Source organism: Scomber scombrus, chromosome 5 (assembly GCF_963691925.1).
Source record: "Scomber scombrus chromosome 5, fScoSco1.1, whole genome shotgun sequence".
NCBI classification, from domain to species: Eukaryota; Metazoa; Chordata; class Actinopteri; order Scombriformes; family Scombridae; genus Scomber; species Scomber scombrus.
Genome location: NC_084974.1, coordinates 10,788,074 through 10,815,302, shown reverse-complemented (window position 1 = coordinate 10,815,302; position 27,229 = coordinate 10,788,074). Strand labels below are relative to the sequence as shown.

General features: G+C 40.8%; 2 protein-coding genes across 2 annotated transcripts in view; both read left to right on the top strand.

Annotated features, from left to right (window-relative positions):
• The window catches only part of cwf19l2 (CWF19 like cell cycle control factor 2), a 33,928-nt gene extending 16,850 nt beyond the window's left edge, over positions 1 to 17,078 (top strand). Inside the window, exons 14-19 of the mRNA XM_062418485.1 lie at positions 14,571 to 14,783; positions 15,522 to 15,638; positions 15,782 to 15,937; positions 16,047 to 16,127; positions 16,321 to 16,422; positions 16,673 to 17,078. Coding sequence (XP_062274469.1) covers positions 14,571 to 14,783; positions 15,522 to 15,638; positions 15,782 to 15,937; positions 16,047 to 16,127; positions 16,321 to 16,422; positions 16,673 to 16,813 — 810 coding nt within the window. The 3' untranslated portion in view covers positions 16,814 to 17,078. The remainder of the gene's footprint in view (positions 1 to 14,570; positions 14,784 to 15,521; positions 15,639 to 15,781; positions 15,938 to 16,046; positions 16,128 to 16,320; positions 16,423 to 16,672) is intronic.
• A 6,581-nt stretch (positions 17,079 to 23,659) lies between these two features.
• gucy1a2 (guanylate cyclase 1, soluble, alpha 2) overlaps positions 23,660 to 27,229 on the top strand; it is a 41,738-nt gene continuing 38,168 nt past the window's right edge. Inside the window, exon 1 of the mRNA XM_062419273.1 lies at positions 23,660 to 24,016. Coding sequence (XP_062275257.1) covers positions 23,660 to 24,016 — 357 coding nt within the window. The remainder of the gene's footprint in view (positions 24,017 to 27,229) is intronic.

Genomic DNA, 27,229 nt, shown 5'->3' with positions numbered 1-27,229 from the left:
ATATTTGATTAGGTGTGGACACGGCAGGTTCATTTGGTTCAAAGTAATGACTCTAAAGGTGGCAAACTCAAGTAAGGTGGATCATGTTGTCCTGCACTCTGGCTGAAGTCGTCATACTTAATATGGATACAGTTATAGCCAGGCAACATATTCAGATTAATATTATTATCGCTATTATATTGAGAGAAAAAACCCAATTTTGAGTTATTTTTCAGTCCTGATCTATATGATGTACTTTTTCTTTTATACATTTTTAAATAATGTTTGACTTAAACGAAGGGGAAAATGTAGTAGAGGGAAGTAAAGGTTTGTGTTAACTAGTTTAGATGGAACAACATCATAATATGTAAAGGTCTCCTATCCACTGCAGTGGATACCAATTTCTTTAAAATTATGTGTGGAGTGATTTTAATCTGTCCTCAACATATTGTACCACTGGGTTTCAACCTGTTTCAAATTGATTGCTCAAGGCAACACTGCAGCGTAAATTAAAAAGTTTTTCTTAATTGATTCTAAAAGCTTCAGCACACTGTGAACATTAATGTTTCCTTGACAGTATGCAGGATCTTATTTTTATTCTTATGTTCGTACTCATCACATATTCTTCTGCACACATTTCTGTGTAGAGATGTGCAAAGATTACTTTTCAGTGAGATTGCTCGACTGATTGTCAACAATTGACTTAAGATGCACTGAATCATATTAAGATCATGACCAATTGTCTAACTTGACCTTTATCTGGAGAAACAATCTGGTCTGCATATACACATTTCTCAGAAGTAACTTTTTGGCAGTTTTTAAATATTGCAACAGAGGAAACAATTACAGCCGTTACTGCAGTTTGTTCACCTCAAACCTCCAACACACTTTATCAAAGCATCATCATTTACTGTGCTGTTCCCCTTGTATGGTCACATCTCAGGCTCTGATCATGGCTGCTTAGAGCATAGCATAGCTTGTATACATACATATAAATATAGATAGGGACATTTGTTCTTCCATGTTTGGGTTTGGGCAGTGTTATTCTCCATTTCTCCTACTACCACTCTTCCATCCACTCGTCTCTCCTTGTCTCTCTTGCTCTCTCTCTACATCTTCCACTGTGTGCTTGAAATAGACGTACAGGAGCAGATGGGTACTGCCAGGTTGTGGTGCGTTTGTCAGTCTATCAGCAGTTACAGGCTGCACCTTTTCTCAGAACGGAGACACATTTTTCTTGCTCCTTCTTCTTCTCCTTCTTTTGCTTGTTTACTTCCTCTCTTTCTCTCTCTCTCTCTCTGTGTAGGTAAGAACATGACAACAAGCAGTGTAAACTACTAGTGAGAAAATCCTACTGACATTTGTGTGTGTGTGTGTGTGTGTGTGTGTGTGTGTGTGTGTGTGTGTGTGTGTGTGTGTGTGACAAGGGATGGAGAGATGGAGGAGTTGCCATGGTGATTAAAAAAAAAAGACAAATGCTTTAGCTCTGTCCATGTTTTTTCCTCTCTCTGACTTTTTCTGCCCTCACTCGCTCACTTTCACTCACACACACACACTCATATATTCATTACACATGCATACGTATAAAAATACACACGTTCTACACCTACAAAGAGTGACACTAAAAATACATCCACAGTTACCATGGCAGGGCTTCTATAAATACCACTTCTTCTAATCACAGCTATAGATTTATGATCTGCAAGCGAGAGAGAAAACTGTATTTTGTCCCAGCGTCTTCCTCCTGTCTCTGCATCACGCTGTCCTTCACTCGCTGGATGGTTCTTGCAATCTCTTGTCATTCTTTTTTGTAATTATCTGTATAAATCCTTTTATCATTTTGTCCAACTGCTTCTTTTCCTGTTTGAATCATTTTTCTTCCCTCATTTTGTCTTGAGTGTGGCGTCTTCACCAAATTATTAAGAAGAGTGAGAGATTCAATCTCACGCCAACACACCTGGTGTCCTAAATCATGGGGGAAAAAAGTTGAGAGGAAAAATGGGAATTGATTAATGATCAGTTATTGGACAGATTTGTTCAGCTTTTGAAATGTATTGGGTTTTGTAATATATGAAAGATATGAAACATTAGATTTTTAAAAAGGCTCAAATTCATCTTTTCCCTTTACTTGTCCCTTCTCCTTTCTTTTTTCAATCCATCCTTTTGCCATGTCTCTGTTGACGCGTTCTCCTTCAACCTATTTTTTAGTCTTCAGTGTCCAAACTCCCTCCCTCTCACCCCCACCTCAGTATCCGAAACAAGGTCCTTTCTCTGGACATTGCTTTAAGCTTTGTAGTCTGCCATCTTCCATCCTTCCTTCCCTTCATCTGCTTCCTTTTCAACCTTTTTTTTAAGGCATTTTTGCATTGGGTATGACGTACAACTGGGTTCACTGGAATTGAATCGAATCGAGTGCTCGCCTCTTCTTTTTTTATCCTTAATGATTTTGCCGTTTTTATTCTCCATCAGTTCTCCTCCAATGCTTTCACTCTGATATTGTGTCTTAGTTTTTTCCATTCAACTCTGCTTCAATTTCTTCCACCAGCAACCATCATTATTTCTCTTCTATAGTATGTCCCTGACAATTGTAGCCAGCTTGGTGGTGATGGTGTTTTCTCATGTGCACAATGACTGTATGTATAGTATGGCTGTATGGACAATTTGACCATACAAAGCAGAAACTACAGGAGAAAGCATCACAGTAAATTAGGATCTTAGATTACAGAAATTAGGAGCGGATTACACACACAACCATCCATAACACAACCCTAACACACTTCATTGTCACTCTTTGCTTTTATTCTGCTGATATTTATCAATAATGAATGTGTATCCAGAAACAGAGAGGTGCAGCTTTGTGATTGAGGAGACATGACAGGTATCAAATGTTTCAGGGCTGTTTACTATCAGACAGTAGAGCATTACACCGTGTTTTTGACCATTTGATTCATTGGTCAGATTCAGATTAATTGACAGCTCTGTCCATTTAGTTAGCAGACGTGCACTGTCTGGAGATTTAATGTGGTGGATTTCTTTAATAAAACATGAGTAATGTGTCAAACACACTGATAATCCTTTCAACTCTCCTGCTACAAGCTGAATTCACAATCTATAATTTAAATCACATCAAGAACGTGTTGTTTTTGTGTAGAGCTACAGTGATTAGTCCATTAATTATTAAATGACTAATTGTTAGTAATAGACTAAGTCATATTTTAAGGGACAATGCCAAACATTTGGTTGCAACTTCTCAAATGTGACAAATTGAGGCTTTTGTGTCATACATGATAGTAAAATGAATATCTTTTGATTTTGGACTGTTGATCGGACAAAACACAACTTTATTAATCAATAGTGTCAGAATAATCAATAGTGAAAATAATGCTTAGTTGCAGCTAGGGGTCGTCGATATGGCAAAAATATCATATCACGATTTTTTTATAATAAAATCATGATCATGATTTTATCACGATTCTTTTTTACGTTGATTTTTGAGACTAATTTGCAAGTTTCTGAACAGTGCAACCAAACCATTTCCCTATGTAAAACATAGCCCTAAAAGAAAAAAGAAAACGGACAATTTAGGCCAAAGAACCTTTCTGAACAGATTTTAAATTAAATAGTTTGTGCAATTTTGCCAAATAAAATGCAAACTTAAGTAACTGTGGTTATCTCTTAAAGTGCAACGATATAGAACAAAAATTATCAAACTGCAATGTCTGTAGCAGCTCTTCTGCACTTTATACGTAATACTGGTTCAAGCGGCAATATGGACAGGAGACTATATTAAAGAGTCAGGGACTGGAGGTCTTCATTTATCAAAAAAAAAAAAAGATTCTACCATAGACATATATACATAGACGCCTCACTGAGCGGGTTGGCCCGTTGCTGCGATACGTCAGCGTGTCCGCCATATTGGAGTTAATGGAGTAAACTTTATAAAGCGCTTTTCTACAAACTGCTTTAAGTTAATGCCTCTCATTCACCCATTCACACATACACTAATATATTTGGGAAACAGATAGGTAGCAAAAACAACGTATATAACGTTATCTGATGATTATAAATGTAAATGTTAATATTTTTTTCCAGTGTTGCAGCTACCAGAGTATGTAACGTTGTTACTGTGATGATACATGGAAGTTAAATATTGAATGTGTGTTTATAATAACCAGATCCTGACATGTAGATGTGACACCTGTGCGTTTTCTATATATAAAACACTAACATTTACATGTAACTGATTTTAATTCGTTTTTATATTCAGTGATTTATATCAATTTAACTACTAATAATGTAAAAAAAACTAAACAAAAAAAAAGAACAAAGTCTGCAAATCAAAATAAGACACTTCAATTGACTGCTTTATTTTCTTTTAGTAGTGAAATGATGTACTCCATGACAGAAAAAATGATAGACCCTTGTTTTATTGTATACAATAACATTTCATGGCTAAAAAAAGGTATAACAGAAAGAGAGAGTTAAGTCCAAGTGGCACAGCATGTTGACAAAAACAGAGACAAGAAGTACAAATGCAAAAATAGACTGATGAGCAGACAGTGGGCAAAACAGAAGGTCTGAAAGATCAATCAGTCAATCAATCTTTATTTATATAGCGCCAAATCACAACAAGTCATCTCAAGGCACTTTACACATAGAGCAGGTCTAGACAACCATAAAAATATTATAAATTAATATTATTTTCTACTTTCAATTAATTAATGATCTCCCATAGAGATAAATACAGCTAAATTGTGTTATAAATTTTAAGCCCTGGGTGATTGATTGAAATCAAAAATATATTAAAAAGAATATCCTTGGAGAATTTGATGCCATAGGCATGAACACAGCCCAAATTATCAAGAAAATACAAAATGAAAGCCAGAAATGTCCTTAGTGAGGCACAAGGGTTAAATGAAAGAGACTCAACATTCCCACATGAGCAGCACTTAGCGACAGTGGCAGGAAAATCTCCCCTTTAACAGGTAGAAACCTCAGACAGGTCTGCGCTCTAAGTGAGTGGCCACCTGCCTCGACTGGTTGGGGTAGAGAGGACAGAGAGAAAGGAGAGGAGAGAGAAGCACATCGAAGAAGATGCGGACAGAACAACAAAAACACCATTAAAAAAACAACAACAAAAACATATAATTAATAAATAAATAAAATGCAGAACTTATTACTATAGTCATCATCACCATAATACATTACATACTGTATATCTATACAGACAACAATGGTGATAATACTAATAACAGTCACAACAGCAGCAGTAATAATGATAATTAATAGTGTAATTAACAAAAATGCTAATAGTATTATAATTTAATGATAAGTACGGATAAGAGTACCAAAGGTTAAAGTTGGCAATATAGTGTAATAATAACAATAATATTAATATTAATTAACAATATTTTTTTTGATAACTTTCTTTATTGGAAGCAATTCCACAGGTAGCAACACATCAGTACAACGTGACATAGAGGACTTCCATTCCAACATTTTTCCCCATTTTTTACCCCTCCCACAATCCCGACCCACTCAAAGGTGAACAGTTCTATGAGTCCAATAACATGTAAACAGTACAGAGTACATACAACAAATACATGAATAAGGAAAATGATAAGGTAGGCAAGTAAATGAAATTAAAATGTTAAAAACAAGAAGAAAAAACAAAAAACAAAACAAAAACTCCAACAATAATAGAATAAAATAAATGAAATTAAAATAAATAAATAGGGGGGGCTCAGTCGTCACAATCAGGCAGAGATATCAAAGATTCAATATGATTTAAGAGAGGTTTCCAAGTCTTTTCAAAATGACCTAAGGAACCATTGAGGGAAAATCTAAGCTTTTCAAGTTTAATGGACAGTAGCACTTCTTTCACCCACCTACTATGAGATGGAGGTTGAGGGTGTTTCCAATTAAGAAGTATGAGTCATCTAGCCAACAGGGTGGCAAAGGGAAGTACAGTACGGAAAACTTTAGAGGCAAGAGGCTGCAGGGGGGAACCAAATAGGCCCAAGAGAGGATCAGGAGATATAGTAGTGTTATATGCTGTGCTAAGAGTATTAAAGATTTCAGACCAAAAAGTGACAAGCTTGGGACAGAACCAAAACATATGGGAATGGTCAGCTGGAGATTGTTTGCACCTATTACATGAATCAGTTACATTGGGATAAATCCGAGATAGCCTCAAATCGGTGTAATGAGCTTTGTGCACAACTTTACACTGTAGGAGGCCGTGTCTTGCACAGATTGAAGAGGAGTGAACCAACCGTAAAACTTGTTGCCAATAATCATCGGGCAAATTGGTCCCAAGCTCTTGCTCCCATGACTCTTTGGGACCGGAAGCCGGGGTGTCAATAGCAGAATTAATGAGACCGTAAATATTAGAAATTAGCCGCTTTTGTTTAGGATCAAGAGCCAGTAATGAGTCAACCAAAGTTTCAGGGGGACGACTAGGAAATTTGGCCCTGGTTCTGAATAAAATGCCTTGCCTGGAAAAAAGGAAAAAGGTGGGATTTAGGCAGGTCAAATTTTGTTGAGAGCTCAGAAAAGGACATAAAGGTCCCTTGGTTGTAAAGGTCCCTAAATTTAGTTATCCCTTTGTCAAACCAAGTCCTAAAAGCCAAGTCGGTGCAGGAGGGCAGAAATAGGTGATTGTTTACAATGGGGGAGAGGTCTGAGGCTCTATGGAGGCCTAGGCTTTTCCTAAATTGAATCCAGATTCTAAAGGAGTTACTTACTACTGGGTTTGAGGTAAAATTGGAGGCAGTCAAGGGGAGTTGGGAGCAAGCCAGGGAATGAAGGGAAAGTTTAGAGGATGCTAGTTCCATATCTACCCAAGCAGTGCGCTCTTCATCTGCTGTGTTGTTAATCCAGTATAAAAGTTTATTAACATTACAGGACCAGTAATAGTGTAAGAAATTGGGCAACGCTAAGCCACCTAGAGCCTTTGGGAGCTGCAGGACTGATCTTCTAATGCGTGGGGTTTTATTGCCCCAGAGGAAGGAGCTTATTAATTGATCAAGCGATCTAAAAAAGGACTTTTTAATAAGGACAGGGATATGTGAAAATAGGTATAAAAATTTGGGTAAAACAACCATTTTAACTAAACTAGCACGACCTACTAAGGATAGAGGGAGACCAGACCATCTGTCAAAGTCTTGTTTACACCTCTCAAGGAGAGGAGCAAAATTTTTGGAGAAAAGTTGATTGATTGAATTAGTAACATGCACCCCCAAGTATTTAAATCCATCAGTAGCATATTTGAAAGGGAAAAAATCGGGGGGTATATTTCTGGCCAGATGATTGATGGGGAGAAGTTCACTCTTGTGGAGGTTAAGCTTATAACCTGAATACAACCCAAATCTGTCTAAGATATTTAGAACCACAGGGAGAGAGGCAGCTGGATTAGACATGTACAAAAGGAGGTCATCGGCATACAAAGATAATTTATGGACTGTACCAGCTCTGGTGATGCCCTCAAACCCACCCTCCTGACGTAGCCAGATGGCTAGAGGCTCAATAGCCATGGCAAATAGGAGGGGGGAAGGAGGGCAGCCCTGTCTGGTTCCACGATAGAGTGGAAATGGGGCGGACTGGAGTCCATTTGTGTGGACAGAGGCGACTGGGTTGGCATAAAGCAATTTGATCCAAGATATAAATTCTGGGGGGAAGCCAAATTTCTGCAAAACAAAAAAAAGGAAGCTCCACTCCACCCTGTCGAAGGCCTTTTCTGCATCTAGTGATATAATCACTTCCGGGATAGTCGAACTGGGAGCACTAATGATATTTAAGAGCCTCCTTGTGTTATGAAATGAGTGCCTTCCAAGCATGAAACCTGTTTGGTCAGTAGATATTATATTTGATAGGACTTGTTGTAGGCGTTGGGCTAGGATTTTTGACAGGATCTTTAGGTCAACATTTAAGAGAGAAATGGGCCTGTAACTACCGCACAAAAGAGGATCTTTATCACACTTAAGCAACAGAGAAATAGAGGCCTCCGACAGGGTGGAAGGTAAGCGACCCCCAGCAAAGGATTCATTATACATTTTCTGGAGGGCTGGAGCAATGGTAGCAGAAAATAGTTTAAAAAACTCAACAGTGAACCCGTCAGGGCCTGGGGTTTTACCATTCTGGAGTGACATAATCGCCTCCTGTACTTCCCTGGCCGAAATTGGATTTCCCAACTCCCTACACAAATCCTCATTTATTTTAGGAAAAACAATCCTATCCAGAGGGTTGTCTCCATCCCAAACATCTGAAGGGCATTGTGAAGAGTAAAGGTTAGAATAGAAAGAACAAAATATCTTATTAATCTTGATAGGATCTGAGGTAACTTCACCTGACGTGGGTTTGATCTTGGGGATCAGTCTGGACAGTGTGGCTGCACGTGCCTGATGCGCTAATAATCTTCCTGCTTTGTCTCCAGTCTCAAAGAAACGTTGTTTAGCGAGGAATAACTGCTTCTGTGTTTTGCTAGTGGACAATAAATCAAATTTAGACTGAAGCTGAAGGCGTTCTTTATAAAGAGCAGGGGTTGGAGTTGTAGCATACAAATTGTCAATTTTAAATATCTCTTTGGTGAGTGTCTCTAACTCCACCCTTTCTGCCTTCTTTAGGGATGAAACATATGAAATAATTTGCCCACGCATAAACACCTTAAAGGTTTCCCACAAAGTGCATCTAGAGATCTCTGGAGAATCATTAGTATCAAAGAACAAGGAGATCTGCGTATGAAGGAAGTCTTTAAAGGAAGCTTGAGCTAGCAAAGAAGAGTTAAGTCTCCACTGTCTGGGGGGGGGGGGACCCGACTAGGAAAGTTAATATCCACAGATACAGGGGCATGGTCCGAGATAACAATGCTATGGTACTCACATGACTGGACCTCTGGTAAAAAATAATTATCCAGGAGAGAAAAAATCTATCCGCGAATATGAATGATGGACATATGAAAAAAAGGAAAAAGCTTTGTCTGAATGGGATTTAGCTCTCCACGGGTCAAATAAACCTAAACTGGTCCTATATGTGTCAAGGACTTTAGCTGACTTGGACAACACCTGAGGATTAGAGGAGGATCTGTCTAGGGAGGGGTTTTGAATCAAATTGAAGTCGCCACCAATTATTAAATAATGGTCATCAACTTTAGGAAGGGAGGAAAAAAAGCTTGTAATAAATTTATCATCATCCCATGTAGGTGCATAAACACAGGCCATTACCACAGGGATTCCACATAGACTACCAGAAATAATTACAAATCGACCATTAGGGTCTTCAATGGAGTTTGACAACTCAAACGGAATGTTTTTATGTATGAGGATTGCCGCGCCCCTCGCCCTTACTGGGAATTTAGAATGAAATAAATGCCCTATCCAAGGTCGCTTAATACGGTTAACCTCTGAGGAGCAGAGGTGAGTTTCTTGTAAAAAGAAAATATCACCCCTGAGTTGCTTTAAATGAGTCATTACCTTGTGACGTTTAATGAGCTGGTTGGCGCCCTTCAGGTTCCAAGAGATAAAGCGAAGATTCTTACCCAGAGTTGTCATATCATAAAGAAACAAGGAGCTCTCCACCGGCCGATGCAACTCCTGAGCCAAAGAAAAAGGGGGGAAAACAAAACAAAAACACAGGCCAAAAACACATATACAAGAATACCTCCCTCCCACCTCCCTCCCCCCACCCTTTCCCGTATACAAACCAAACGCATCCACATCTTCGATCCCAACAGGATAACACTTTCTGCTTCCATAACCTTCTCTCGTTCAAGAGGTCATCCAAATGAACAATATATAAAACATACACCACGTTTTAAAGAACGACTTGAGATTATAGAAAGTCAACATTAGTCATGACATTTAGCCTACCAAAGGTGAACAGGCCACTTGTGAGATTTCTCAATATCTTCCTCAATAAAAAAACAAAAAAAAAAAACACACAAAAAAAAACATCCTACTTAAGTTCTGCCACAAAACAGAAAAAGAAACAAAAAGGGGTAGAGAGGATAGAGGAAAATATATAAATAATAAAATAAAGTGTCTAATAAAGCAATGTTTCACATATGATAAACACGAGTGTATCTGAGGCATATCAGTCAAACAAAGGGCTCACTGAGCCTTAACTTAAAATGTTTACCATCAAAATTAGGACAAAAAAAGATAGTGATGCCACCACATGATAGTGTTACCCACACTACACAGTTGGGGAAAAAAAGAAAAAAGAAAAAAAGAGAGGAGTCCCCAACGTAAAGTAAACAGTTCACGTGTCTACCCGTTTCCATGGTTACCATGTCTCTCGTTGAAGATGTCCGCAAAACAGTCAGTCCACAGGGCAGCAAACAGTGGCAGGAGTAGACAGCCTCATTTAAACAAGCGGGGAAGAAAACCCCAAGTGTGGGTGACAGCGGGGAACACTTACTGCGTCTCACTCTTTATCCATCACTCGCTCGTTGTAGAATGCGTGTGCGTCCTCCGGAGTTTCAAAAGTGAACGTTTCATCCTCGTATGAAACTTGCAGACGAGCAGGGAAGAGAAGCCTGAACTTAACTCCTTTCTGGTAGAGAGCTTGCTTGATTTTGTTGAAAGCGGCTCGTTTCTTTGCAGTAATGGCGCTGACGTCTGGGTACACCCGGAGCGTTGTTTCGCGGTGCTTAAGCTCATGTTGCCTGGTCCAACGAAGCACTTTCTCCCTCTCCTGAAAACGATGAAAGCATATCACAAAAGGCCTGGGTCTGCCTCCCGGTCCAGGTTTAGGGGCCAGGGAGCGATGTGCTCTCTCGAGCTCCGGGGGTCTGGTGAAGATGCCGGGGCCGAGGTTTTCCATCAGCAGATCAGATATGAACTCGGTCGGGTCCCGTCCCTTTTCACTGCCCTCAGGGATGTTAATTATCCGGAGGTTGACTCTACGGGACCTGTTTTCCAGATCGTCGAGGCGGTCTTGAAGAGACTTGTTTTGAGCTTCCAGCATCTTCACCTTTTTTTCCGTGCTTGTTATGCGCTCGAAGTTGTCCCTGGCCAGGGTCTCTGCAGCAACGAGGCGGCCATTAAAGTGATTCACCGTCTCACGAAGTGCGTCCACCGAGGACTGTAATGGTTTAACAGACTCCTGGATTAAGGTTGACATGTCCTTCAGTAGCGAGGCTCGTTGTTTCTCCAGTTCAGAAACCAGCTGGTCCGTTGATAAAATGTCCGGCGAGGCTTTGACGAGACCAGGTGCGTCGCTGGTATCCAGGCTTGCGTACGCCATTTTAGCAAGTTTGCTAGTTACAGTAGCCGCCGCGGAGACGCCACGAGTGACTGGACAGTTAGAAGTACTCACTTTAGTTTTAGTCATTTCACAACTGGGTTTAAGTTTAAACTGCAATTCGCAACTTTCCCGACTAAATTGTGGTGTTTACAGGGATATATTAACAGTTCAATCGGGAGACCTCTTTCGAGCGGCTTTCTCCTACATCGTCACCACCGGAAGCCAGTTAATTTGTCTTTTCATTAATTAACAATATTAATTAATAATAACCATAGTACCAGAGACACACTTAGTACACTACATAGTAATGATAATGATATAATAAATAATATCTATATATCAGTTTCTTCACCCTGAGATCCTCCAGAAGACCACACAGTGTTCTTTGCCCTCCTTTCTCTATCCATTGCATTGATCCTAGTAGAAACAAGGATGAAAATATTACAAGTCGTGTGTGTGTGTGTGTGTGTGTGTGTGTGTGTGTGTGTGTGTGTGTGTGTGTGTGTGTGTGTGTGTGTGTGTGTGTGTGTGTGTGTGTGTGTGTGTGTGTGTGAAGATGCACATTCAATACTAACATGTTTCACTATATGCACATGCGTGTACGTGAGTCTGTCTGAAAGAGTGACAGAGAATGGGAGGTGTTGGAAGGGGGTTAGGGTGACAAGAGTTTTTAATATAACCAGGATCATGATGCTCACAGCTGTTTGAGGTATAGCTAGTACTTAGTACTCACAACATTGGGCACAGGCAGGGGTTCAGTCTCTTGGATGAGGTGTGAACAGTCCACTGACAGGGTCTCTTGAGTCTTCTTTGAGGTCTGAGATGTCCTGGTAGCCACAGGCTAAAGTAAAGCTACACTAGCGGTCAAAAGTTTTAGAACACCCCAATTTTTCCAGTTTTTTATTGAAAAAATGTTTTCAAGCTTGCCATCTTGGTCTTTTTTCCTAAGGTAGTTCTGGCATAGCTTGGACTCAGTTTTGGGTCATTATCTTGCTGTAGGATGAACCTCTGACCAACTACGTGCATACCAGAGGGTACTGCATGGCGCTGCAGAATGCTGTGGTAGCCGATCCTGGATCCAGAAAAACAGCCCCAGACCATCATGCTTCCTCCTCCATATTTGACAGTTAATGTTACACACTGAGGAACCATCCTTTAGTCTACTCGACAGCGTACAGAATATTTAAAATTTTGATTCATCAGTCCATAACACCTTCTTCCAGTCTTCAGTAGTCCATTGGTGGTGTTTCATGGCCCAGGCAAGCCTCTTCTTCTTATTCTGACGTCTTAGCAATGGCTTTCTTGCTGCAACTCGACCGGTCAAACCTGCAACTCGAGGTCTTCGAGACTTGCTTACTACGACCACTATTAAGCTGTGCTTGAAGCTGTTGTCCTGTGAGCCGCCTATCACGCAAGCTGTTGACTCTCAGAAACTTGTCTTCTGACTCTGTTGTGGCTTTGGGTCTGCCAGACCTCTTCCTTTCAGAGTTTCCCCCATTTTCTGAGTGCTTGTTGAAGGAAACTGTACTCACTGACACCTTGACTTTCTTTGCAATTTCTCTGTAGGAAAGACCTACATTTTTAAGTGTTTTTGTATAATTTTCAGTTTTGGGTAATCTTATCTTTTTTTGAAACCTCTGGCGTGGTAACCTAAGTGGTGAACTACCACTTTCCTTTGTTCCATTTCAAGCTATTCATTGGACTTGAACTGCTTGAATTTTAATAAAAAACTGGAAAAATTGGGGTGTTCTAAAAGTTTAGACTGGTAGTGTATTTTAAAATACATCATTGATTCCTTCACATTCAGAAAGGAAAAGAACATTTTCAGCATAGTGTGGCATTGACTTATCTAATCCTTACAGTCTAGTGATACACCTACCCTTTAGAGATGAGCTGGGAAACAGACGCCAGAAGGAATAGCTCCATCTGAGACTGACTGTCTGACCTGTTGGTCTGAAATTATCTCTGCAGAGCATTGACGACGGGCTAGTAGAAAACTCTTCCCTTCTGAGAGCTACTTCCCACTGCTTTCTCTGCTCTTTGTCTTTGGGAAACCTACACACTATGAGAAGTTAGCTAAGCAACTATCAGCAATCACAGTAGTTAGTTCGTGGCAATTTAGTTAAATAAGATTGACTTCTTAGTTGTTTGGCTGGTTTTACCGCGGGAATACATAGTACTATCCACAACGTCAGCAATTTCTGTTCTCAAAATAATATTATAATAGCCAAATAAAATCAAAAGTAATTGTTCAGTCTTACCTGTGAAATGTAATCAAGTGGGATCTGGTGTGGATTGTAACACGGCTCGTACATCTCCAAGCAGCACATGAGAGGCATCTCCTCCGATCTCTCCAGCTTGCCTCCTCCAATATGGATGCGACGTCGACGTACGACTCAGCGCTGAATGAGGCGTCTACGTATATATGTCTATGGATTCTATGATCTCTCTGCTTTGTCAGATCGTCGACACGTGCTAATCGCAATCGATTTAATATCGTCATATCGCACACCCCTAGTTGCAGCTCTAATTTTTAATATTACGCTTAATTCGCATGTGCTGTTGCACACTTATATGCCGTCCATTGCACACACTCACTCCTATGGGTGCACACACACACTCCCTCCCACAATGTCACTAAACTAATCCAGTTTTCACTCTCACTCACACACTCACTCCTACACACTGAGTCACACACACACACACACACTCACACACACACACACACACACACACACTCACTTCAGCCATGTTCGCCTCTCGCTCTCTCACACGCACACAGATTCCAACCTGTTGCCCAGTTACCACGGCGACAAGACTCAGACGTAAAAACACTGGAGTCGATACTCGGCGTCCAACTTACATATAGGGCAGTCCAGGCACATATCACACACACACACACACACACAGAACATGGCATGGAAACAGCACAGACGGTAATCTTGCGTCAGCACCTACATACACCAAGTAGTGAAGCTACCAGCCTGTTTCCAAGGACGGTCAGTATCTCTACAGCAGTGGTTCTTAAAGGATCACCATTATTTTCTTCCCTGTTTTAAGAAGTATGCACTTAGTTTTAAGCCTGAAATGAAATAAAAACTCGAAAATCTGGTCTCCACATAAATAACACAGATCTAGAATATACCAAATACACTGCACAGAGAATATACTGAAGCACAGTTTGAATATTTAGGCTTCGCTGCAACAAAATAAACCAGATTTGAATGATCAAACTACTGTTGAACACTGCTCACCGTCTCTCTCTTCTTCTCTTCCCCTGCGTCTCTGTGTCCTGCTCCATCTCCATCATCTCCTATCCACCACCCCCACTCCGACTGCCTCTCCAGATGATGGGGAAGACGGACGGCGACAATTACACGCTGGATGACATGTTTGTGTCGAGTGCGGCGCAGCGGGAGGGCGAGGGGAGGGAGGAGGAGAGGATGAGGAGCAGGGCCATTGGGGAGAGTAGGAAGCTGGCTGCCTCCATGGAGAAATGCCATCACTGTTTCAGCAGCCAGGAGCTCCAGAAGCACCTCATAGTGGCAATAGGGAGCAAGGTAAAGGATCATGAAAGCAGGTAGTTTCGGAGTTTGTGCTGAAATGACTGAATGAGCCAATCAACAATTTTGATAAGTGATTTATTGTTTAAGTGATTTATCAAGCATAAATGCACATCACTCACCTTCTCATCTTCAATCTTTTTAATGTGTTTCATTTTATTTTTTGCTGTTATATTCAATTGAATTGATTCGTTGTAGCTACTACAACTACTATAGTACCTCTAGATCAGGGGGGTCAAACATGCGGCCCCTGGGCCGGAACTGACCTGCTGAGGGGTACAACCCGGCCCACTTTCCTTCCTGTCTTCTTTTCCTTCCTTCCTTCCTTCCTTCCTTCCTTCCTTCCTTCCTTCCTTCCTTCCTTCCTTCCTTCCTTCCTTCCTTCCTTCCGTCGTTCCTTCCTTCCTTCCTTCCTTCTTCCTTCCTTCCTTCCTTCCTTCCTTCCTTCCTTCCTTCCTTCCTTTATCCCTTCCTTCCTTCTTTCCTTCCTTCCTTCCTTCCTTCCTTCATCCCTCCCTTCCTTCCTCTTTTCCTTCGTTCCATCTTTCCATCTTGTCTTCTCTTCCTTCTCCTTCTTTTCCTTCCTACCTTCCTTCCTTCCATCTGTCCCTCCTTCCTCCCTTCCTTCCTTCCTTCCTTCCTTCCTTGACCATCCTGCTCTAGATTATAGGACTCGTCTCATCTTTATCCTTTTCTCTGGAATGTGTGTTTGTGCGTTTGTGGTTTAATGTCCAGGTATACCTCAGCCTACCTGCGGGTGTGTCGATGGCCGAGGGCCACTGTCTCATCTGTCCTCTCCAGCATCACTGTTCTGCCACCGGATTGGACGAGGATGTCTGGTCAGAAATGCAGGTTAGCGGCTTCCTTAGCGTGACTGTTGTTTTGCAGCAGTGATACAAATACTGCTTTCATTTATATTCATTTATTTATTTTCAGTGTTGACTGCAAACACTAATTTCACTGAGTTCACTTCTTTGTCCCTTTGTTTTCTTCAGCTGTTCCGACGTACCTTGGTGCGCATGTTTGAGTCCCAGGAGCTGGACTGCGTGTTCATGGAAACACACATGAACCCACGCAGAAGACAACACATGGTCCTAGAGTGTATCCCACTGCCCCGAGAACTAGGTGATATGGCACCTATATACTTCAAGGTTTGTGTGTTGCTTTTCATTCAGATAAGGGATAAGCTTGAGTTGAATGTATAAACATCAAGTATGTCCTCTTAAGTGTGGTGATACAGCTGTTTCTGTGTGTCTCCAGAAAGCTATCATGGAATGCGATGAGGAATGGGCCATGAACAAGAAAGTTGTCGACCTCTCTTCGAAAGACATCCGCCAAGCTGTATGTTTATCTTTGTATCTTAAATAAGTTTTATCTCCTTTCCTTCCTTCATTCCTTGCTATATTTGTTATTCTTCTTACCTTCCTTTCTGTATTTTCCCTCCATCCCTCTCTTCATATCCTTTTATTTTTTTGTCCTTCTTTTCGTGAAATGCTTTTCTCTTGGTATTAATTGTTTGTGCGTTTTCTTTTAGGTTCCTCGAGCTCTGCCTTACTTTGCTGTAGACTTTGGACTCCAGGGAGGGTTTGCTCATGTCATTGAAAATGAACAGAAGTTCCCCCATTACTTTGGCAAGGTCAGTGTGTGCACTAATGTTCCTACACTTCATGCATCATTATGTATCTTTTTTTTATAGCCCATAGAGGTCACTATGACAAAAGACGCTTTAATGATGTGTATGCCGAAAAAACTACTTTACCAACCTAGCCCTACTTTAATTGTTTATAACTTTGTTTCAGCTACTAGTTATGCTAATGTTGCTTCATGTAAACATAGATTTTGAGAGGACGCTTTATTTTCTGCTACAATATGATCAATCCTCACAGGAAGTGGTAGGAGGCATGATGGACCTGGAGCCACGACGTTGGAGAAAGCCGATCAGAGAGAACTTTGACGATCAGAGGAAAAAAGTCCTGCAGTTCGCGCAGTGGTGGAAACCATATGACTGCACTAAGACTGACGGCTGACGGCTGACAGAAAGCTGCTCACTTTTCTGAGTGGAGAAGCACAAACACACACTGTACAGTAGACACGTTTGGTGGATATGGTGCAAACATTGTTGCGTCTTAAAGTTTTCATGTAAATTTCCTCTATAGAAGTTTCAATGAGAGAACATTTTACTTAAATAAATACAATAGCCTGCATGAATGTATTTGTTGTGATTTTTACATGCATAATTGTGCTACAAATAGTTTCTTGTCACCATTTCTTTGCATTGAACAGCCCTCAAGTCCAAAATCTCATTCCTTCTTCATTCATAAATTCTAAATATTGAATAAAAACCTTTACATTGTAATTTGTGGGCAAAGTCTTTAAATGTATTTTAAAAATGTATTTCAATTAAGACTTTTTAAACAATTTATACTACATATGCAGTATGGTTGGTAGGTAGCAGAATAACTATGAAGCAGTTTCTTAGACATAAATTGGGGCCGTCTGTGTCACACCCTCTATTTTTCAAGCTCTCGCCAATTCTGCCCGTCCCTGCTTTCTAGCCCTGGGATTTAATTTCCTACTCTGTGACCTTCTGATCCTTCGCAGCTGTCACTTTAATTCTAAGAGGTTTCACTGTCATCACAGACACAAGAGCAAATGTATACACACGCACACACACTTGCCACAGCATCACACCCCTTGCACCCAGTCTGACACTTATACTCTCTTCTCATGAGCAATCAGTTACCTTGCCCCCAGTATGCGACCTCATCATTTTTTTAAGGTATGCTATTGGCTCTTTGATTAGCTCATCACTTCGGAGAGCCGCCTTATTTCCAGGTTTCATCTCAGGCACCACGTGGAGCATGGGTTCAACTGGTTAGTGCTGAATTTGTGTGAGTTACAAAACATTTGCTTTTTTATTGCGCTATTTGTGTATGTGGTGCGTTTCAGAATCAGGATTTTCTCTCTTGCATGCTCTCCAGTCTGCGAGGAAATGGAGTCAATCCTCTCCTTTAATAAATCAATCCCTTTTGGTAGATAAGTAGAGGATACACTGTGTGGGAGATCCACATAGGAATAGATCCCACAGGTAGCAGTCACTTAGTCTATATGTAATGTTTAACACATTCAGCTTTACTTATGAGTAGCTCTCTCAGTATCATTTTAGGACTTTTTCCCCCCTGTGCAATTTAAGCATCTACAGGCAAATATTTGATAAAGCCTTATTTTACAGGTCCCTCAATTTTACTTTAATTTCCCTGGAGATTTTCTGATTTCTAATTTGCAGGTATTTAAGAGTTAATTTTAAAGACAATTGTTTCTCTAATCTTTAGCAATTCTTTAACAGACAGAAAATTCTATGTTTCCAGTGGGTAGTTTTGTACTATTTAATACCATATTAGGGGTTCTTTTCAATAATTTCCTAACGGCAGCAGTTCATTAGGACATTTCTATAAAAGGGTTGTGTAACTTCTGTGGTATATTGGGAATGTGCTCATTTTAGAGTTTTTAAGAAACAACCTAATATGCGAATATGTAGTTTGACACAGAAGACTACACGCTTAAAACTAAGTATTTGTGGTCTGTTAGAGAATTTGGTCTAATTTATTATGAATTTTTTGCAAATTAATAAAAGTATTTAAAGTATTTCTAGCATTTCCTTGCAAGAAAAGTGACATCACCTGCACTATTTTCAGTCCACATGAGGTGAAATGTTTTCTCTTGTAATTGTTCACATAGTCCTCATTTTGCAGTTATTCCAAGTAACACAGAAACAAGAGTGTTTGAGGGAACACTTATATGATGAACACAGGGGAACAGAGAAAAACTAATTTCCCTAAGGAGGGTGTTGCGTGTTGTTATTATCACCATTGTGACATCACCTTGGTAAGATGTGTTTCATTGTACGGATCAGCAAGCAGTGGCGACCATAATGTCTCTGCGGCTAGGCGGTCAATGGATTGTGGATCATTTATTGTTTATATGTGCATCAGAGGGCCAGGTCCATTGTAAATCAGCAGTAATTCAGTTTTGTCCGCCACAGCTATCACCCACCACTTAAATATGATGTAAGTGCCAAAAATCATCCCTGAATCTAAATGTGTGTTCAAAGGTCAGATTGAAATGTGATTATTTTCAGGGAATCAACTGAAATTATATTGCAGGTTTGTTTTTGTTTTTTTCAGGGCAAGACCACAACATGCAATTTGCCGCTCTTTAACCCTGTTTGTACGTTCTAACCTGTCACATGGGATTGTACAGTAGGTTGTTTGTATCGCACAAGGGTTCATGGTTAATAGCAGCACAGTGGCATGGAGTGATGTATGGTTATGGCCAATTAGATTGGCTGGGGGCAGATTTATGACCTAGACAGCCATTTCTCTCTCCCTGTCTCTGCCTCATGCAAACACACACACACACACACACACACACACCTCTGCTTTAGTGTTATTTTGCAGCCCCACACACCATGCTGCTTCATCCTCCGAGGCTTTATTGTATTCACTCATTCGCTTTCTGCAGCTCAAGTTCTTTGATTTCTTCTCTTTCTTATTTTCTCACATTCTTTTTTTACTCGCTATACACAGTCATACATGCAGGAGACATACTTGACAGAAAAATGTGTTCTGTGTTACACACACACAAAGACAGGAGTGCTAAAAGGGCTGAAGCTACAATGAGTACACAACAATGAACATTGTAGACTGAAGGTAAGATATTGTTACTGTGTGTTTGAGTGTGTCTGTATGACTGTCAGCTTATCTCCTGGGGAAGGCACCTGGTTTTGACTCACTGGTGTGTATCACGGGGCTGAACCTTTTCTTATCTTCCTGCATTCCATAGTTACAGATATTTCACATTTTACTGGCTTTAACCTCACTCTCTGTGTCTGTTCCTGGGTGGTTTTGTCTATATATGGTTTTGTCCCTTTTTTGCATGCATCTACTTTAAATTTCTACGATTGTGTGTGTGTGTGTGTGTGTGTGTGTGTGTGTGTGTGTGTGTGTGTGTGTGTGTGTGTGTGTGTGTGTGTGTGTGTGTGTGTGTGTGTGTGTGTGTGTGTGTGTGTGTGTGTGTGTGTGTGTGTGTGTGTGTGTGTGTGTGTGTGTTCAAGGATTATCCAGCCTTTTAGACTAAACTTAAACATGGGCGGCACCTGAGATGACACTGTAAATCTGTCTGCAAAACATGCTAGTTATTTCCTCCCTCTCCTCTCATGTATTTATGGTTCTATTTACTGCATTACTGTAAAATGTATTGCCTGGTGTTTTACAGTCTGCTCTAAATGATCGATACATCTGGCTTAACGTAAACTATGAGGCTATTGGATCATGACTCTGGAAGAGTATTATGATAGCGGATAATTTAATAATTTGACCAACCAGAGCAACGTTTACATATTTGCTATATTTAAATAAATGTTTTTGAGCAGTTCCAGGTTAGAAATGTGAACAAAATGTTATAAAATATTACTCATTGCATCTATTGTAACTTACACTTAATCATATGGACAGCATGAATGGACACACAATGTTTCCATCAATGCAGTTAAATTCTAAAAAAGTGATGTCAGATACTCAGAGGATGCTTCATACTTTACTTACATGATAATTTTAGTAAAAATGTGATGTCCTTCATGTTAGATGTGTGTACTGAGTGAGAATAACATTCCCAGAGGTGCTCTTTCTATCCATTCCCCTTAATTCCATGATATCACAGAGCTATTGCCCTGCATGCACTCAGCTGTTGATGGCTGGCTGCCAGCTTGAGGCAGTCCCTCAGCTGCTGAGCTTATCTTCTCTGGAACATTATTTATTCCATTGTAGTGTTGGCTTTATTAAATGCCCACATTATTACTGATGGATGGCAGACTGATTGCTAAGTGCAATCGACCAGATAAGGAAAGAGAAAGGAGCAGAGACTGTGTGAGTGTGTTAAGAGTGTGTTAGAGTGTGTCAGTGCTGCTCATGTGTGAGAGAAAGAGAGAGTGTGTGTGTGTGTGTGTGTGTGTGTGTGTGTGGGTGTGTGTTAAAGAGAGAGAGAGAGAGAGACTTTATGCAATGAATTGGGGTCATGCTGCTCCAGAAAGTCAAATGAATTAGTATGCACCTCCAGGAAATTACACTGTGATTGGTGTGTGTGTGTGTGTGTGTGTGTATATATATACAGTATATATGCACTTACATGATGCATCATGCCTGTTTTAGTATCTCTTTGCTGCTTGCCCCTTTGGGGCCGTTAATGAACAGACATGCTCTGTCAATCGAGGTCAAGGTCTTGGTGTGATTAGTGCCAGACATGAGCATCATCCTGTTCTCTGATGGGAGGCAACAAGCATGCACCACTGCTGCCAGCTCCATTATCTGCCTGTGGAGCCATATTTGTCCTTGTGTACCCATGTTGAACACATCTGGCACGTTGCCACAAACTTGCCTTATTGGCCATGACTGCTTGATTACAATCAGATGTTGCTTGATTGCCACTTCCGGTTATTTAATTGGGGGAAACAATCACCTGTTTGTCGCCTGTAATGTTTGATGCACTGACCTGTAAATGACACTCTGTGGGAATAAAAGTGACATTTACCAAACAGCAATAATTTAGATGTGTTAAGCAGAGACCAACCAGTTCCCATGCTGGAATAATATTTCAAAGGGCCATTTGATAGCCTTTTCCCTGAGCTTTAAACCATATTTCATGGGCTTCAACAGCAGATGAGATTTGCTCAGTTGTCATGGAGATGATCTGTTCACATGTGAGGCTCTAGCTTTTATGAATTCATCCATAGCACTTTTAGGATGCATCATCCATGTTGGGTTTACAGCTGGATTGTAATTCAGGAACCCTTTAAAACAGAGCCTTAAGATGTTGTAGGCTAATGTATCTTAGCACATCATAGTTGCTATTGTACTTTAATGGTGGCAAATTACAATGCAATTCCACAACAAATGTGAAATTAATTAAACTTTGAAAACAAACTTACATGCAATTAATATAGTCTTTGGGAACATAGTCAATCTTATACCTATTAAGGATATCATTTTCCACCTGTTCTTTTTTTTTTGGTTGTTAAAAAAAAAAAGAATTAGGATATTTTAACACCCTGGGCCTGGGGAGAAGTTTCAATTATATAATCATACACTGTGTTATTTAATAGCTGATAATATTTTAGACTAAATATCTTTAAATTTGACCCTTAGGGCAAGAATATTAGCCTATAATAGCATAGATGAAAATACCTATTTCTATTCCTGCCACAGTGTATAAAAATCTTAGAATCTGCATTTTTACCATCAAAGCAGGATTAAACACATAAATAAAATGAGTAGCTCAACAAAGTTAAAATAATAATACTGGGGGGAAAAATTCCAAAGTTTACTCATGATCTTTTAGTATTTCTAGCATATCTTTAAATCCTTGTTATGGCCCTGGCTGGCTGAGGTTCCTGCGCAGTTGTCCTCTGTATCCAGCGTTGCCCGCCGTTTTACGAAAATGTGATATAGCCTATGATAAAACATCCCAGCTATTTAGCCAACATCAGAACTATAGGCACATAACTTCATGTGTAATGTTGACATTTTTGCTGTCTACTCTCTGATTGGTCGCGGTTGCCCAACTAAAACAGAGCGTCGAGCTGATGCGTCCTGCTGCTCTGCACTGAACATCACTGCTGCGCGCGCTCTCTCTCTCTCTCTCTCTTTCTCTCTCTCTCTCTCTCTCTCTCTCTCTCTCTCTCTCTCTCTCTCTCTCTCTCTCTCTCACTCTCTCTCTCTGCTCCACATCTTGCACGTCCCCACTTTTCCAGCCACCTCCGAGCGACTACCAACACACACAAAAAAAAACAGGACAAGACGACAGAAGACGAGGGCTGCAAACGGTGAGGGAGTTACAAGCGGAGCATGGATGAATGATGAGAGGACAGTCAGCCGGCAGACAGACAGCAGAAGCAGCGTCGCAGAGGACAAGGAGGAGGAGGAGGAGAAGGGACGGAGGAGAGAAACAGAGAGACACATCTGCTGTGACTTTGGGGATTGCTCTGCTGGAAACGACACATTCTTCGGATGCCCAAATTCACCGTGTGTGTGTGTGTGAGAGAGGGGAATAATTAACATGTGTCGGAATTACAGAGGTGGGCTATCATGTTGTCGCGCAGCAGCTAAAAAGGCTTTTTAAATCATATAAATTACTGTGGCAAGGTGGTCTGCTATTTTTATTTTTTGGATATTTTTCATCTGAAGCATCCTCTGGCGTGTGTTTGGCTTCCCATGGAGCAGAGAGGATTTGTTTTGGGGGTAAAGGAGGACGTTTTTTAAGAAGGCGATGACCCCCTCTTCCTCCTCATCTCCCCCCCTCATCCTCATCTTCCTCCTCCTCCCCCTTACATAAATGTTTGCGTGCCGTTAGTGCTCTCGTTCTCGGTCGACCCCCCCACCTCCTCTCCCTCCTTTCCCTCTGAATAGGTTGCTGAGTCTCACACGCAGACAGACGCATCTCATATGCACACATAGACACACCTGGACATTATCTTGCAAACACACACACACACACACACACACACACACACACACACACACACACACACACACACACACACACACACACACACACACACACACACACTTCATATGCATACACAATTACACAGACAGACCTCACACACCCCTCCACCAAATCCTCTCACCCCCCACCCCCCACCACTATCTGATGAGTCCCCGGCGTAAAGGTGCACGTGGTACCGTGGAACCGGCTGTAGCATCATCATCAACATCACCATCATCATCATCATCATCATCATCATCATCTTCCTCATCACCACCACCACAACCACCACCATCCTCCTCTTCCTCTCCACCACCACCACCATCACCATCACCATGTCCTCCTCATCGCGCAAGATCTCCTCCGAGTCGTTCAGCAGCTCGGTGGGCTCCGACTGCGGGCTCGAGAGCCCCGGGGGAGACGGAGGGGACGGCGGAGGGTTGGAGCCGGCGGAGGAGAGCCGAGGCTGCCCCTTCTCCTCCTTCTCCTCCTTCTCCTCCAGCTCCTCCTCCTCCCACCACAGAGCGCTCCTCTGGAACGGCCGCAGCCCCGCCGAGAGGCCGGTGTGTCCCGGAGGCGAGGAGCAGCAGCAGCAGCATGGACCCAGTGTACCTCACAAGAGGGTGACCAGGAGGAGAAGGGTGAACCTGGACTCGCTGGGAGAAAGCCTGAAGCGCCTGACCTCACCCACGGTAGGCCTTCAGCTCAGTCTTGATATACCTTCACTAAATCCAATAGGTTGATTGATCCATAAATAGTTAATTCAGTGCAGTGTAAGGACGTATGCCACCATAAGCACCCCTAAATTTAATCACAGCACCCCTAAAAATAAATAAATTAATATTGTACCCCCCCCCCCCCTAGAAAACAATGTATACAAATGTAATTATTTTGCGAGCCTGTCTGTTAGAGATGGGACAAAAACTTATGCTACAGGTTCAAATGGTTTAATTTTAACAGGTTTAATGTACTTTGGATAGTTTTGTCATTAATATTGTTTTTTCCCTCAGGGTTAATTAACTATCATAGGTTCCTCTCTGTCTGTGATTGTTAATTCTGAGCCATTATTATTATCATACATTATAGTAGACCACTCTACGCTCTAAAGGTCTGATCCTAGAATCGCCCCTGACTATATATCTAACTTAATGTATAGTTTTAGGGTAAATTGGCGGGTTATATCTTCTAAAAAATCGATTACAAATGTACTAGGACTAGTCGCCTAATGTGTTTGTCATTAGATGTGCAATTAGGGTTGGGCATTATTGACCAGATCAATGAGTGTTAGTCCTTTTTTTTAAAGTCAATATGATGAGGAAACAACCAGAGGCATTTATTCCATGTCACTCAGCTGTCTCCAAAGTTAAAAAACAACACAGCCTTTAAGGAAAAGACAACATGGAAGCTATTTCCACTACATCACAATTCCCCAAATCCCAGGCAAAGTATTTTCTTACATCGTGATACTATGCGTGCTATGCTGTCTATGGAAAAAAACAACAAAAAAACCCTCTCTTTTCATCCTTTAAAATCTGATAGCCTGAATCATCTGGCAGATTATGTAATAAATATGTTGGGGGGGGGGGGGGGGGGGGGGGCATGCCCTGTCTGTGTATATGTTATGATGTGACGAATGAGCCTGTTTCTGTCTGTGTGTCTCTGTCCTATATGTGTCTCAGTTGTATTACAAGCTGTAATGTAATAAAGCGTCTATTAGAACAGAGTGCAATTGTGATGGATGGCGTGTGATTAGGGCATTTGCTATTCCTTAGTCATGGGATTGGGATGTGATTGCATCCCCTGTATTGTGGCTGTTATATATTTGATCAACAACAAAGTGTATAGATAAACGACAGACGTCCAAGAGGTGGACACAACTAAAATGCCATACGAGACAGGAGTTTGACTCAATAAATCGTACCATAATCTCAAAGGCAGCTACATACCCAGTCAAGCAGCTAATATTAAGTTGAATGCATGTGGAGCTGCACCAGTGAATATTGCACTTGGGTGGATTCAAATTAGGAAAACCCAGCTGAAAAGACAACTGACAGAGCAACTGACAGAGCAAACAAATGTTTTCCAATCCGAAGTTATGACCAATGTGACCTTTTCTGGCCAGAGCAGAGATTTCCTGCCAGTATGTATAGATACCAAAGTTAATTCAATTCTGGTAACTACACCCTACTTCTGACCAATTGATGGCTACTGGGAAATTTTCAGGCCCCCATCTCATATACGGCATGTGATGTCTCAACAGTTAAAGCTGTTCTAAGCTAAATTTGACCACTAGGGGTCAAATATACACACACACACACACACACACACACACACACACACACACACACACACACACACACACACACACACACACACACACACACACACACATACACACACACACACACACACACACACACACACACACACACACACACACACACACACTGAAAGTTTCCTTATAACCCTTTTATGGTAACAAAAATAAAGTAGCATGAGCGTTACTGTGGCAACAACTTGTCGATTAATCAGTTAGTTGTCAGTATTTATACTCCAAACTACTATTTATACTCATTTTGTTTCATTTTAAAAGAATATTTTCTGGTTTCTTTAGCCTTCTTTCTCAGAAAAACTGAATATCTTTGGGTTGTTGACTGTTGTGAACAAAACAACACATTTGAAGATGTCACCTTAGGCTCTGGGAAACAGCGATCAGCATTTTTCACCATATTCTGACATTTTCTGGGCCAAAAAACAAATCAACTAATCGAGAAATTAACCAACAGATTATTCGTAATATGTAGTTTCCTTGCTGACCACCTGTAGAATGTAAGTTTAATATACACAAATGTTTTATAACACGTTTGAAATAGCTTTTCCTGTTTACCAAATGACTGAAGTTACCATACTAGACCTTGTGGACATGTGGTTGAAACCCCAGAAAAAGCTACAAAGTGAACCTTGTGTTAAGTTCTTGTTTTTGTTTAGTTTTTTCAAAATGAAAAATACAGCAGAGAAGGAGATTTTCAGGGTTAAAGAGAACTATGTTTTGGGGATATGTTTGCTTTGACACAAATGTCTCAGTCTCTGACAGTCAGTCATGTTTTTTTGACCCTCGCTTATCTCACCTCATCTCAGTTTTAGCAAAGGTGAAAAGACAGCCACGATGGTGTTAAGTGGTTAACAGCTCTGCACACAGTACATCTATGTATTTCTCAAAGCAAACGTCAAAATATGATTAATGAAAAGAAATACAACTAGAAAAGAAATTCTCCACATACTAAGAGCACTGCAGTGTTTTTCTCTGACTACAAGAGAAGTTGTAAGAATAGGTTTCTCCAAATTGCAAATGCTGACACTTGGTGGTTCAGCTCCTGAGAGAAATAGATGTAGGAGAGAAAACAAAAACAAACTCTGAAAATAATAAAATTCAACAGCACAGCTAAAAATCTGACATTGGTGTGTTTGAGAGCACTGGTGAGAGCCATCTTCAGCTCTCGGCTGCAGCTTAAACTGGCCCTGATCTTTATTAGGTTTGTAAAGGAAACACTTAAAGACAGGTTTGTGTAACACTCAACGGTGTTAATATCCAGCATTTACATGTGTTTGTGCGTGTCACTCTGTGTGCATTTGCATGATTTGATGCAAAAATGTGTTGGTTTGCCTCTCAATGAAATTGCAGGCGTCAACTGGGCACAAGTGGAGCCTTTATTATGTAAATATGTAAGGTTCATTGTGTGAGATTATTTGGTCACAGGGACAAGAAAAGATAAACTATCTCATCATAATAATATAGGTCTTCTTTTCAGTGTGTGAAGTGTGTGAAGTGTGCATGTGTTAATTTCACAGAAGACGGACTGTGATAGATTATTTTACACTCAGAATTTCACATTTCTGTCTCCTTT